Here is a 14758-nt window from a genome sequence, read left to right as displayed (position 1 = left end):
TGACAGGCCCTGCTAGTGCCCGCAGCGTGGGAGCTGGCGGGTGAGCGAGGAAAGGCGGAGGGGGGCGGGACGGGGAGGGACGGGGTGTATCCGTATAAACGTGTGGGCAGCTGCCTGGCGCCCGCGCTGCGCTCCGACGGGAGACCTTTCAGCACCGCGGCCAAGGACATGGCTCCGCCCGAGTCCTTAACCCTTGTCCGCCGCTTCTGGATTTCGAAATCAGTCTCTCTGTCTCTGTCTCTCTCCACTTTCCCCTAAGACAGGGGGAGAATCACCTTGGGCACCTCTGGGTTGGTTTGTTTTTCTTCTGTCTTTCAGGATCCTGGGCGGAGAGCGCCAGCGAGGAGGGCCAGATGCCGGCGGAGGCGGGGCAGCAGGCGGACGGTGCGTGTTCCCACGGGATGAAGCTCAGCTGGGACATCAACGACCCGCAGATGCCTCGGGTGCGTGAAACCCCCGCGCGCGCGGCGCTGTCCATCCAAAGAGGAGGGATGTCCTTGCAGAGACTGTGGACAGACCTCACCTCCAGCCCCAAACACACACCCCTGAGAGTCCTCCAGTGTACAGGGACTCCACATGTGGCAGAGCTGGGTTCAGAGATGTGTCTTCTCCCATCTCTTACCTCGCGCTTGTTAGAAAACACGCCGAAAGCAACAGAAACTGTCAATCAGGCTCCAAGCTCCAGGTCATTCTGGCGGGAACCGGACACCCCGTCCTTCACTTTTTCTTTTTTTTTTTTTAACATCTTTATTGGGGTATAATTGCTTTACAATGGTGTGTTAGTTTCTGCTTTATAACAAAGTGAATCAGCTATACATATACATATGTTACCATATCTCTTCCCTCTTGCGTCTCCCTCCCTCCCACCCTCCCTATCCCACCCCTCCAGGCGGTCACAAAGCACTGAGCTGATCTCCCTGTGCCATGTGGCTGCTTCCCACTAGCTATCTACCTTACGTTTGGTAGTGTATATATGTCCATGCCTCTCTCTTGCTTTGTCACAGCTCACCCTTCCCCCTCCCCATATCCTCAAGTCCGTTCTCCAGTAGGTCTGTGTCTTTATTCCTGTCTTACCCCTAGGTTCTTCATGACATTTTTTTTCTTAAATTCCATATATATGTGTTATATATATATATATGTGTGTTAGCATACGGTATTTGTCTTTCTCTTTCTGACTTACTTCACTCTGTATGACAGACTCTAGGTCTATCCACCTCATTACAAATAGCTCAATTTCGTTTCTTTTTATGGCTGAGTAATATTCCACTGTATATATGTGCCACACCATCTTTATCCATTCATCCGATGATGGGCACTTAGGTTGTTTCCATCTCCGGGCTATTGTAAATAGAGCTGCAATGAACATTGTGGTACATGACTCTTTTTGAATTATGGTTTTCTCAGGGTATATGCCCAGTAGTGGGATTGCTGGGTCATATGGTAGTTCTATTTGTAGTTTTTTAAGGAACCTCCATACTGTTCTCCATAATCCGCTGAGTCTCTCCTTATCCATTCTTTGCCATCCACGAGAAAGGTAGGGGAGAATCTTGGCTAATGTAGACATCAGTGCTTCTCACGCAGCAAAACTGTGAGATAGGCCCGTAAATCTCGGTGACCCGACTCTTATTAAACAGCAGGAGTTGGGCCATTAGACGCCTGCCCCAGCTGCCTGGATGAAGCACGGCTCCTGGGGGGCCTCTCTAGTCATGCCAACCAGGGCACGGAATCCGGCTTTTGGACGCAACTTCTGAGATTGCTTCTCTAATGACAAGGAAATCACCATCATCCGTTTTGGGTGAATTTGTTTTATTTTGTTTTGTTTTAACGGAACGAAGGGGTTTGGAGCCTAGTACAGGGAATGAGCTGGGCAGTTATAATTGGTCATACTGGTTTGGGGCAAAAACTCAAAAGTGACTTTAAAGTCCTGGGTGTAGGTGGAGGGAGAGTTAGGAGCGACCTGGGAAGCATTCGCAAAGGCGGATCCCTGGCAATGCTGTGGTATAGGGGTAAGAGACTTGGCCTTTATTCAGCATCTACTATGTGCCGCGTATAACAATTCATTAGCAAGGTTGTCTAGCCTCTCAAAGCGATCAGTACTTTTGGGGATGTATGTATTTGCAGTAAGTTTGTTTATTTTCAAGTCTGCCTACTTTAGAGCCACACTGTGCCAGTTTTGTGAAAGGGGACCACAGTACAGCGAGGGCATCTCATCCTCACTGACTTCTGTCCGCATGCGTCTTCATAGGAAAAAAAAAATCTAATCTTGCATTTTAGAAATGAGCCACATCCAAATAAGGGAAGGATGGTTCCTCTCATGAGTATTATTCTGGACTTCCCATGTAAATGTGAATAATTTTTCCTCTGGGAGATTGGTCCTTAAACAGAGAGAAAGTGTGTGTGTGTGTGTGTGTGTGTGTGCACGCGTGACATCTCAAAAGAGGCAGGTGCACTGGGCTATGGAAAGAGAACTGGAGAAAGAGGATCCTAGCCCTGCTCTGACAAACCAAAGGAGGAAGAGCTAAACTAGCTGTATGACCTTGAGGCAGTTCCTGAATTTGCCTTAGTCTCAGGTTGCTCACCTGTCATCAAGCCGTGGAATTAGATAACAATCTTAAATTGTCGTCCAGATCTACTGTCATGTTCCGTGTGTGCACGCTTGTCTGTATGTGACCACATGTGCTCCCCTGCACCAAGACATTAGAGCAAATGAAACCCAATCTAGGAGTCCTCCATTCTTGTTTTGATTTAAAAATGCAGTCTCTGTGTCTTCATTTTCAGTGGCATTACTTTGGTAGTGGGGGTCTAGTCTGTACCCTTGCGGGGGGGAGTGCGAACAAAATATTCTCTTCTGGAAAACTGTCTGTTACTAAGGTCCTTAAATTGAAATATTCACTTTAAAAACAAAGATATAGCATTTAGCGTGAACTTAGAGTTGCTAGCTCATCATTATATATTTCATTTGTGATGTACCTTAAGTTAATGTATTGACTTATGTCAATTATATTTCTGAGAAAAGATAAATAATGCCTATTAGTAATCATAATGATTTCAACAATATCTCTGCGGTTTTGGAAACAAAATCGCCCATTTACCTATCACCGTTAGAATGTACAATACTAACGTGGTACACGAGTCTGAATTGTCCAACTAAGAATACTTCTGCTTTGCAGATGTTGGATCTAATTATCCTGGGCTGGGGGAAGGGAGAGAAGGTGTACATGGCTTATTACTGTAATAATAGTTTTCTGAGCCTCTATCATACCAGGAAGGTCAGTGGGGCCCGGCTGCCACAGATCTTCTTTTTAAACCCCAGCTATGCCACTGCAGAAGGTTATCCATCTAACTTCCACTTCCTTATCTATTAAATAAGAGGAAGGATGCCTATGAGGCAAAGTTGTTGTGAGGATTGTAGATACTGCATAATGTGGCTTTATGGGCCATACTGTCTCTGTCCCAAATACTCAGCTCTGCACTGTAGTGAGAAAACAGCCACAGACCCTACATAGACGAATGTACATGGCCATGTCCCATTACAACTTTATTTATGGATACCGAAGTTTGAATTTCATACGATTTTCGTGTGTCACAAAATGTAGTTCTTTTGATTTTCCCCCCAACCATTAAAAAATATAAAAATCATTCTTAGTTTGTGGGCTGTACTAAAACAAGTGGCAGGCTGGATTCGGCCCATGGTCCCTAGTTTGTACAAGAACCATATTGCAGTATAAATAATGCATAATATGGACAAAGGACCACCAAATGTGAATAGTAAAGCAGTGCTCAGTATTTTACATATAACATTATTTTAGCCATGCAGTTCTTTGTGCAGTAGAATGACAATCCATATTGCTCTGGGAAGAGGTTAGCTTAGCAGGCTCCACCAAATGCTCGGGTTTACCTTATGGTTAGGCTGTCATCATAACACCCTTGTAAACCTGGAGGGCTAATTTGGGAAACTGTTCATGTCTCTCTGATGTTGTGCTGGGTATCAAGCCAAGAGCTTTTGAAGAAAAAGCACTGGATGGAAGTAAAGATATTTACAGGCTCAACTGTATGTCAGCGATAGAACTTTCCAATCACTTTTTGCCCTGGTGCTTTACTGATTAACTAGAAAATATCTGTAACATTTAAATACACCGAGAAGTGGTATAACATAGTGGTAAGGAGAATAGGCTCTGGAGTCAAACTGTGAGGGCTCAAATCCTAGAGCCAAGTCTTACTAGCTGTGTGACCTTGGGCAAGTCAATGAAGCTCTCTGGTCTCCATTTACTATTCTATTAAATGGGGATAATAATAGTACCTATTGTTTGTATGCAGTATGAAGGCTAGATGAACGAATACATGTACAGCTTTTAGAATATAAGCACTATGTAAGCATCAATTTATAGCCCGTTGTCAGAAGGGCATACACAGGATGAGTGACGTTTTGTAAGAGCACAGTTTCTGGAATTAAAAAGACCCAGTTTTATCCTAATGTGCTTGGGGAAGATTAAAGCCGTGCTGTCTCTGGTTTGGGCTTGATGAACTTGACTACCCGTCTTTCTGGGCGCCTTCCCAGGAGCCAGACCACTTCGACCGCTTCTGCGAGTGGCCGGACGGCTACGTGCGCTTCATCTACCGCAGTGGCGAGAAGAAGGCGCAACGCCATCTGAGCGGCTGGGCGATGCGGAACACCAACAACCACAACGGCCACATCCTCAAGAAGTCGTGCCTGGGCGTGGTGGTGTGTGCGCGGGACTGCGCCCTGCCCGACGGCTCCCGTCTGCAGCTGAGGCCTGCCATCTGCGACAAAGCCAGGCTGAAGCAGCAGAGTGAGCTATGGGACTGGGAACAGGGTGGCCTTGCAGTCGTGAGTTCCCTATTCCCAGCGAATTTCCCCTTCCTTCCTTCTGGAGGGTCTGGGGTCAGGTTGTTATTAATATTTCTCGCCTCTGGCTTTGCAGAGAAGGCATGCCCCAACTGTCATGCTGCTTTGGAATTGATCCCCTGTCGAGGGCACAGCGGGTACCCTGTAACCAACTTTTGGCGGCTTGATGGCAATGCAATATTTTTTCAGGTAGGTGGGGGGACACCACAGTTTTGTGATGGACATTCTCATCATGTCACAGGGACCAAACCACCTGCCATGTATCTCAGGAACCCTGGACCAAACCAGATACAGCTCTGGTGGCCAGAAATAGGTGCTGGGGCTCCCAGGGCCTTACCAGGCTCCTAGGAATTAGTTCAGCTACTGTGTGCTCTCTAAGGGGGAGAGGGTGAACCTACTTATAGTTGTTTTCATATGGCAAAAGGACTGTTAGGTCATCTTTTAAGATGTCTATTATTGGTGCAGTTTTATTTGTTCAAGAATTTTTTTCCGGGCTTCCCTGGTGGCACAGTGGTTGAGAGTCCGCCTGCTGATGCAGGGGATGCGGGTTCATGCCCCGGTCCGGGAAGATCCCACATGCCGCGGAGCGGCTGGGCTCGTGAGCCATGGCCGCTGAGCCTGTGCGTCCGGAGCCTGTGCTCCGCAACAGGAGAGGCCACAGCAGTGAGAGGCCCGCGTACCGCAAAAAAAAAAAAAAAAAAAAGAATCTTTTTCCCTGTCTCTTGGAAAAAACAAACAACTTGGGGCACTGGGAAAGGCACACTCAATTTTTGACCAGTGTTGCCAGCTCCCCTCAAAGGAATAATGTGATTCATCTCCTTATTAATGCAGGCCAAGGGAGTTCATGATCACCCAAGACCAGAGAGTAAATCAGAGACAGAAGCTCGAAGAAGTGCTATCAAGAGACAAATGGCTTCTTTTTACCAACCCCAGAAAAAGAGAATTCGAGAACCCGAGGTAATAGGGAGCTGACATTACACTTGTGGTCTGTGTCCGCCGTCATCACAAAATGCACTGAGAATTATGTAAAATATGAGTGCCATACCTTAATTTAAAAGGTTTCATTTTATGTGAAAATTATATACCTCTAACAATGTCATTGAATCAACATTTTGAATAGGGTTTCTAATTCCTTCTTCTTGATAAAAAAGCAGAATATCTCTACAGTTAATGATAGAGTGAGCATGTGAGCTGACATCCTAATACAAGGGCAATTATCGAATGGTCATACGGAAAGAAATAGGTGCATACCCATGCCTGAACGGTGCATCTTCGAGAGGGTCCTTTTCATTACTTACATAGAACAGAAAAAATTTCTTTGGGCAACTTGATCCAGTTTGGCTGTTCAACCAAAGTATGCCAAGGAGGCAGAATATTAGTTGGAGGATAAGAGACACTGGCATTGTTTGAGCACTTTCTATGTGCCACGCACATAGGGTTTAAGTCTTACACGTGAATTGGTCACAAAAGCCTTAAGAAGAAATTACTGTTATTAAGCCCCATTTTTTAACACCTTTATGGGAGTATAATTGCTTTACAATGGTGTGTTAGTATACATATAGCCATATCTCCTCCCTCTTTAAGCCCCATTTTTAAGTGAGGAATCTGAGGCTCAGAGAGGTTAAGTAACTTGTTCAGTGCATGAGGGACAGTCAGGATTTGAACCCAGGTCTGCGTCAGGCTCCTGAGCCTCTGCTGTTATGCACGTAGTATAGGGAGAACAGACCATCTGCCACTCAGACCCACCCTGCCTGGCTACCACGGTCTCTCCTAATTCAGCAGCGTGGAATCCAAGCGTGAGCTCAAGCTGTGAAATTCCCAGACCATGAGCTCAGATCATGTTTCTGAGCTCCTAACACACAGCCCACCAAGCGAAAGCTTGTTATTTGGTTGGTTGACGACTGTTACAGGTGAGGGTGTCCACGCAATTTACATCTTTATTTACAAATAAAAATTTGTGTCATTTTTTTAGGCAGGAGAGAATCAAGATAACGGTGGCCATTTCAGCAACATACCTTCCCTGGAGAACCCAGAGGAGTTTGATATAATTCCTGACACTGGCTTCCCTGTTCCAGGGCAGCCTTGCTTTTCCTTTCCAAACTCGGATGCTTACAAAGCTACCTGTGACCTAGCTGCCTTTCAAGGAGATATAGTACCACCCTTTCAGAAATATCCAAACCCAAGAATCTTTTTGCCTAGGCCACCCTGCAGCTATGAATTGGCAGGCCCTGGTTACACAAATTCAGGCCCATATTATCCCACCCTTTATAAAGATGCCAGCAGTATTCCTGATGACACGGACTGGGTTCATCTGAATGCACTGCAATACAATATCAACTCCTACGGCAGCTTTGAGAGAAGCTTTGATTTCACCAGTAAACAGCCTGGCTGGAAACCAGCTCTTGGAAAAGCTGACCTTGGGGAGAGCACTGACCATGGACAGTTCCAGGCCGTGGCCGCTCGCCCTTATTACAACCCAGAGCTTCCCTGCAGGTACCTCACGACGGCCCCGCCATCTGCTCCAGCCCTGCAGACAGTAATCACCACCACCACCAAAGTGTCCTACCAGGCCTACCAGCCCCCTGCTCTGAAATGCTGTGACAATGTGCGGGAAGTCACGAGCCTTTCTGGCTGTAACTATGATTCTGAAAACACCCAAATGTCCATCTACCTGGAAGACTTGGACCTTCCAGCTACAGTCGCCATGGCAGCCTCTCCAACAGCATCACTTCCTTTGAAAATTCCTGGAGATTGCCGGACCATCAGACACACTTTGCCTTTTCCTCAAGACTCGGCACCCTCCTGGACAGACGGAGCAGAGACGTGGGATGTGTGTCCATCTGGACCGGGGTCTACAATTGGTTATTCAGAGAGAATCAGTCCGTTCTTTAGCTATGACCATGAGGACTTTTGAACAACAGTCCTGGGGCACAGCATAATATTGGTCTCCATGCAGGCAGTAGAACATGACATGGCAACTCTCTCTTAAGTTGGGAGATTCATTTAGCATGCAAAGAAATATATATATATTATATATGTATATAGATAACAGTAAAACCAATTATCAGCGGAGTAAATTATAGGTTGGAAATGTTTAGATAATCTAGGGAAATCTTGCACAGCATTTTACTTACTTTTTTTTTTTTTTTTGCCACGCCCCTCGGCTTGTGGGACCTTATTTCCCAGACCAGGGATCGAACCCGGGCCCCCTGCAGTGGACGCGCAGAGTCCTAACCACTGGACCGCCAGGGGAGTCCCTGCACGGCATTTTCAAACCCACTACAGCATATTGAATTAGGTCTGCAATGAGACTGTTCCGAATGAATAAGCATGAAAGTTAATGAGCTAAGTAAGTCCATTTAGTTTGTTAGCTGGAGTAGAAGTCAAGAATCCTGGCTCTCACCCCAAGCCTTTCCCCACTGGATCATATTAAGGAATTTCACAAATCTCTCTTCGGCCCTTAAGGGTTGTCAAAATAGCCTCGGGAAGAAATCTTTACAATCTTATCTCCTGAGTCATTTCCTAAGATTTTACTTAGCATTTACAACCTGTTAAAATAACTTCAGGAAGTAATTTTGATCATTTTACCTGCGAAGTATATATCTATAGCTTTTTAAGAAATCTACCGTGTTGCAATGATAAAGTGCAGTTGTTTTTAAGAGAATTTTGTTTTCCAGTATCAGCTGAATACCTTTTCTTAACATTGATGAATGTTTTCCTAACAGAGACAGCCTAACACTGATGATATGTATTTGATTCATTTTTATTGTACTACAATATACATTTTTTCCAGTTAGGTTTCAAAATTAGAATAGAGATGTTTTATTCAAATTTAGCTTTACTGTTCCTTTGTTAACTCCTCATAAATGTAATTGATAATGTTATTCAATTAAACATAATGAAGACATTTAAAAATAATGTAGCTGATGCTTGAGTTATTTCAAAACAAAAATAGGAAAAAATGTTCATATTATACCCTGGGAAACAGTTGTTATAATAGATTAAACATATTAGTTTATTTAAGTTTTGTACTTTTAGAAAAAACTATTTGCTATGCTGATAATGGAAAACCTCTCTGAAACAGTGCGCGTACGTGCACACACACACACACACTTTTGCACAGCTCCCAGTGCTTAGTGAAAATATTCAGTTTTCAAATAAAAACAAACTACGTAAATAAATTTTTGAGAATGGGGGAAGTGTGAGAGTGGGGGAAGGATTATCCTCAAATTTGCATAGAATACCCAGTTTGCACAACTAAATTGCAGTAAATCAGAGGCCATTTTAAATCTTTGAGCCTTCCATACTGCTCACCTGATTCAGAAAGCCCTCATACACTGATGTAATAAATACATGCAGTACTGGCCACAAGATTAAATAAATATTATCACACGCCTATTCCCTAGCCAACTTTTTCTCAAAGGAAAGGACACCTAGTACACTCACGGACTACTTTTTTCTTTAGACTCCCATTGCCAAAACTTGCAGCTTCTAATCATACCTAACATTTATATAGCACTTACGTGGGCCAGACACTGTTCTAAGCCCTGAATATGTATTAATTTATTTAATCTTCATAACAGTCCTCTGAGCTACCTGAGAGAGGCCAAATGATTTTCACAGTAAGTGGCAGAGCTGGAATTTGAATTCATCTCCAGAGACCCTGCTTTTAAGCACCACATTACATTAGCTTTGATTAGTTATTTATCAATGAAATCCCATTCGTACTTCGCAATTCGTACTTCGCAATCCCATTCGTACTTCGTACTTGGCATGAAGTAGAGAGTTTTATTACTTCTAAGTATTTATGTCCTAACACTGGATGCAAAGGATCCACGCAGTGTGGGTAGAAAGGGCAGGGATGGGAGTAAGCAGACTCTAGGCAAAGCCCTGAGGTAAGCATTTCCCAAAGTGTGGTACAAGTGTGCTCTGGGTTACAGGGTGATTCTAGACAGTCCACAAATGTTTTATGTTAATAGTTATGGATTTATGTTAATGTGTAATAGGGAAAGATATAAATAACACATCAAACCTATGATTTCAGGATACTTTTGCCTAGACAAAGCAAAACAATGTTTGTTTTTGTTTTAAGGCAAGGTAATGTAAGGAAAAGTATTAAGCAAATAATAGCACAGATGTTATGCAAAATGCAAATGCAAAAAAAAAAATCATCCAAATGGTTGAGAGCTTGTGCTCTGCTGCCTGTGCTTAGTCATGCTGGCTCTGCACCTTTGTAAAAGAAGGTTGCCTAGAGCCTGAAATATATGGGATAGCCCATTCTCAAGGCTCTGTCTCCCAGGCTTCACCTTTAAAGGTATGACATTTTTCATTCACACAAAGATAAAAAGTTGCAGAACAGAGAACAACATTTGTCATGTTGGAGGTTTATTGTTGGACCTACCTGGACAACTGCTAGAAAAAAGGACTATCACATCCTTTCTGGGGTCTGGCCGACCCCAAGATGTTTGCAGCTATCAGCTATACTCCCTCCTCTTTTAGTATAAAAGAAGCCTGGATTCTAACTTGGGTAAGATTCTTTCGGACACTAGCCTGCCACCTTCTCTGTCTGCTGGCTTTCCGAATAAAGTCGCTATTCCTTGCCCTAACACCTTGATTTATTGGCCTGTCACTCAGCGAGCAGTATGAGCTTGGACTCAGTAACAATAGTTTCCTAGAGCAAGGGGTCAGGGGGCTGAAAATAACTGACTCAGCTGAAAACGGGAAATGGTGATGACAACAAGATTGTATAAAGCTGGAGCCTATGGGGCAAACAAGCCCAGGTGTGACGCTGGACATATGCAAGTGTAACCCCAGTATTGAGGAGTCCAGACAGTGGGCAACACTCAGAAGCCAGGCTGTGGCACTTGATCCCAGAGGAGGGGGTGAAGACAGAACATACCTCAAGTGTTGGCTGGGGGCCCCAGCCACGCCATCCTCCAAGGAGCCAGGTTCCGGGGCAGAGTGTCTGGGTAGCACAGATGAGTTCTTGCAAACTGAGCCACCTGAAGAAGGCGCAGGAAGATTTAGACTCTGGGTCATACCTATTGCTCTAAAAAGCTGATCTTATTAGGGGGCAAAAGAGTTTTGTGGAGAATGAAAGGAAGTAGGGAACTTACAAGGGCCTAAATGTTATATTACTAATATGAAATATTCATTATGAGTTATGAGTAATAACTATTTGATTCTTAATTTACAGCCTTCAAATGCGGCCGGTGTAAATTAGAGCAGCCAAAGCTCCTGACATACTTTGTTCTGACCAGCTCATGACTGGGCTGAGCCCAAGCCTTCAGTCAGACACCTACTATATCAGCTACTGAGAGCAGAGGATATGCAAAGGAGGTGAGGCCAGGCTGAGAGGTGACCCCTGTGATCAGCGGTCCCCCGTTAGACTCAACCTGCCACGGGGCACTGAACAGAAACACAAGTTATTCACTTGCTAACCATTCTTTCCTCTCCATGAATAGTGCACAATCTTGGAGTAGACTTGATATACTTACCTGGAAGAACTTCAAAGTATTGAACCTAACCTCTGACAAACTGTTTCTATGGAACATCTGCTGGAGAAGATAACAGAATTCTTTTCAAATTTTAGGATCTTTTTTTTTTTTAATTTATTTTTGGCTGTGTTGGGTCTTCGTTTCTGTGCAAGGGCTTTCTCTAGTTGTGGCAAGTGGGGGCCACTCTGCGTTGCGGTGCGTGGGCCTCTCACTGTCGCGGCCTCTCTTGTTAAGGAGCACAGGCTCCGGATGAGCAGGCTCAGCGGCCATGGCTCACAGGCCCAGTTGCTCCGCGGCATGTGGGATCTTCCCGGACCGGGGCTCGAACCCGTGTCCCCTGCATTGGCAGGGGGACTCTCAACCACTGCGCCACCAGGGAAGCCCCAAAATTTTCGGATCTTATGGAATGATTTTAACTAATATTCCGTGAGACGTTGTGCTAAAAAAACCACTGGAAATAGAATTTACAAACAACAAAAGAAAGTGATAAATGGTCTCTCACTGCCTCTTTCTATGGTTCACAACATCCCTCTACACATTAGAATCACCTGGGGAGCCTTAACAATCCTAGTATCAAGGATGCACCTCAGGGACTTCCACGGTGGCACAGTGGTTAAGGATCCTCCCGCCAATGCACAGGACATGGGTTTGATCCCTGGTCTGGGAACTAGGATCTCGCATGCCTCGCGGTGTGGCAAAAAGAAAAAGTATCAATTAATTATAGTAAATATATAACACTAATGTTAGATGTTAATAATAGGGGAAACTGGGTGCAGGGCATATGTGAACTCTGTACCATTTTCTCCATTATTTTGTAAATGTAAAACCCTTCTAAAAAATAAGGTCTATTTAAAGTAAAAAATAGGGACTTCGCTGGTGGTCCAGTGGTAAAGAATCCATCTTCCAATGCAGGGGACGTGGGTTTGATCCCTGACAGGGGAACTAAGATCCCGCATACCGCGGGGCAACTAAGCCCACACACAACAACTACTGAGCTCGTGCACCTCAAATAGAGACCCCCGAGTCGCAAACTACAGAGCCCACGTGCCCTGGAACCCGCGCCACAACTGGAGAGAAGCCCACGTGCCCAACGAAGATCTCGTGTGCTGCAACTAAGACCTGACGCACCCAAAAAATAAATTAAAAAGAAAAAAGTAAAAAATAAATATTCCTCCTCCTGGGTCCCACCTTTGACAGCAAAATCCCAGGCACAAAGGAATGACAGAGCAGAGCCTTTCACTAGGACAAAAATGTCCTTATCTATGTATCAAAAACCTTATGTCCCGCTTGTGTCCTATTTAAAGGCATTTTTTTCTTGTATAGGATTTTGATCAGACTGGTGGTGCTTGGATCAAATTTAGCAAGAACCAATAGGATATATCTCTAGATAAGTATATATATATATATATATAGAGAGAGAGAGAGAGAGAGAGAGAGAGAGATTTTAAGAAATTGGCTCACAATTGTGGGGTCTGACGAGTCAGAAATCTGTAAGGCAGGCCCACAGGCTGGCAATTCCGTCAAGAGGTGATGTTACAGGTCTTGAGTTCAAATTCTGCAGGGCAGCAGGCTGGAAACTCAGGCAGGGTTTCTAGTTCCAGTCTTGAGGCAAAATTGCTTCTTCTTCAGGCAACCTCTGTCTTTCCTCTTAAGACCTTCAACCGACTGGATGAGGTCCAGGCACATGATGGAGAGCAATCTGCTTTTATTCGAAGTCGACCAATTTAAGTGTGAATCACATCTGTGAACACCTTCACAGAAACATCTGGAATAATGTGTGACCAAACAACTTAGCCTAGCCAGTAACCTCATAAAATTAACCATCCCACTTGATAAAGGTGGATTAAAGGGACCAGGGATATTTAGCTTAGAAGAAAAGACTCAGATGGGACATGATAAAATCTAGAAATATTTGCAGTCACCTCCAGCAGAGATGGGACTGCAGTATAGTGTGGCATTTAGGGTCATGGGCTTCAGACATAACTGAAAATAGTGAGCCAAGAAAGGATTCTGCCAGGGCTCCCACAGCTTTTTAGAGGGAGCTGGGATTTGGACCCAGCCCTTCCATGCACCTCAGTGAACATGGGGAAGGCAGTTCCTTTCTGGGAAGAATTGAGGGCTGTAGTTCCATCCTCTCAGGGAAACTGAAATCTCTCCTTCTTATTCAGGGGCAGAGGTTCTAAATTATTTGGAGGATTTGTACAGAAATATGGGAAACGTACTTTACAATCTAAAATAAAGAGTGAATGTGGGCCAGAAAAAAGGATGTGGTCTAGAAGCTTGCTTAGAAGCAACCCACCTAAGACACGCAGGAAAAGACTGGAGAAAAACGCATCCGATTAAGCAAAAGCGGTTTGTTATCATAGAATCTTTTCCATGGATCTTGGAATCCATGAATTCCTGAGACTGCGACTCAGGACATCCTTAGAAGGAAGATACATGGTAAGACGCCAACATTTCAAATATTGATTCCATCACACATCTCCTGTTTTGTATTCTTCCATGATTCCCTCTGGACAAAAGTTCAGGTCAGACTTACAAACTGCCTAAACATAAAACATAGCTTAGAATACTTAGACTTTAAAGGCTTGGTTTGTTTGGACAAAATTTAATTAGCATAATTTAAGATTAGACCAGATTATGCATTAAAAAACTAAAGTATATTTTATGTGGAGAAGAAAAGAGAACTAATAATACGCAAAGTTAATATATGTAAGACTTTGTCTACTCATTAGCATGGTAACCTCACCATAGTCATCTGTAACTCTTACTTTGCTACTATGTGGTAGCAAATGATATTCTTCTACACTCTGCACTGCTGGTGGAAAATATTGGAGAGATACGCATGATTGTCACGAGACCCTGGAGATTCATTTCTTTAACGAGGACAAGTTGCCTTGAGTCTGGGAAATGTTATACCAAGCATTTGCTGAACTTGAAGGGCGGAGCAAGTGGTGACAGAATAACAAATGTTATCAGCGACCTGTATCAGTTGTGCGAATGCCAGGAAACTAATTTCAAGGTGATTTCTCAGGTATTTGTAATAGATTGTAAATCAAAAATGGCTGCTGGCTAGTAACATCAGGCATTCCAAAACCTTGAGTTTCTGGAGTATTCCTTGGACTGTAAATGTAAAAGTTGTTCTCAAAAATATAAATATACCTACTTTAAATAATCCAGCAAAGAATGGATAAATATAATCTGAACTCCCACAATTACCTCTTACTCTTCAAGTGTTCTCCAAGGGAAATTCTAAACTAAGTAAGAAATCAATTCTAAAATGTAGAAATGGGGAATTCCCTGGCGGTCTGGTGGTTAGGACTCCATGCTTCCACTTCAGGGAGCACGGGTTTGATCTCTGGTCGGGGAACTAAGATCCCACAAGCCACGTGGC

The 14758-nt window shown here is 44.0% G+C and overlaps 1 protein-coding gene across 1 annotated transcript; it reads left to right on the top strand.

The window, feature by feature from the left end:
* Positions 1-8905, top strand: GCM2 (GCM transcription factor 2). Its single transcript, XM_030760304.2, has 5 exons — positions 1-443; positions 4559-4811; positions 4944-5056; positions 5699-5824; positions 6840-8905. Exons 1-5 carry the CDS (start codon positions 354-356, stop codon positions 7779-7781), a joined length of 1524 nt encoding a protein of 507 aa, XP_030616164.1. The 5' UTR covers positions 1-353; the 3' UTR covers positions 7782-8905.
* Positions 8906-14758: the final 5853 nt, after the last annotated feature.

Source organism: Delphinapterus leucas, chromosome 10 (assembly GCF_059928025.1).
Source record: "Delphinapterus leucas isolate spDelLeu-1000000601 "Yukka" chromosome 10, BTC_Dleu_Yukka2, whole genome shotgun sequence".
NCBI classification, from domain to species: domain Eukaryota; kingdom Metazoa; phylum Chordata; class Mammalia; order Artiodactyla; family Monodontidae; genus Delphinapterus; species Delphinapterus leucas.
The sequence above is the reverse complement of the archived record's forward strand: the minus strand, read 5'-3'. Positions and strand labels throughout refer to the sequence as shown.

Excerpts from the sequence above, each read along its gene's own strand:
- GCM2 (XM_030760304.2), top strand. The coding sequence starts at position 354 with ATGCCGGCGGAGGCGGGGCAGCAGGCGGACGGTGCGTGTTCCCACGGG. Across the intron at positions 4,812-4,943 it reads AGCCAGGCTGAAGCAGCAGA|AGAAGGCATGCCCCAACTGT; the intron begins GTGAGCTATGGG and ends CTGGCTTTGCAG. Across the intron at positions 5,825-6,839 it reads AGAGAATTCGAGAACCCGAG|GCAGGAGAGAATCAAGATAA; the intron begins GTAATAGGGAGC and ends TCATTTTTTTAG.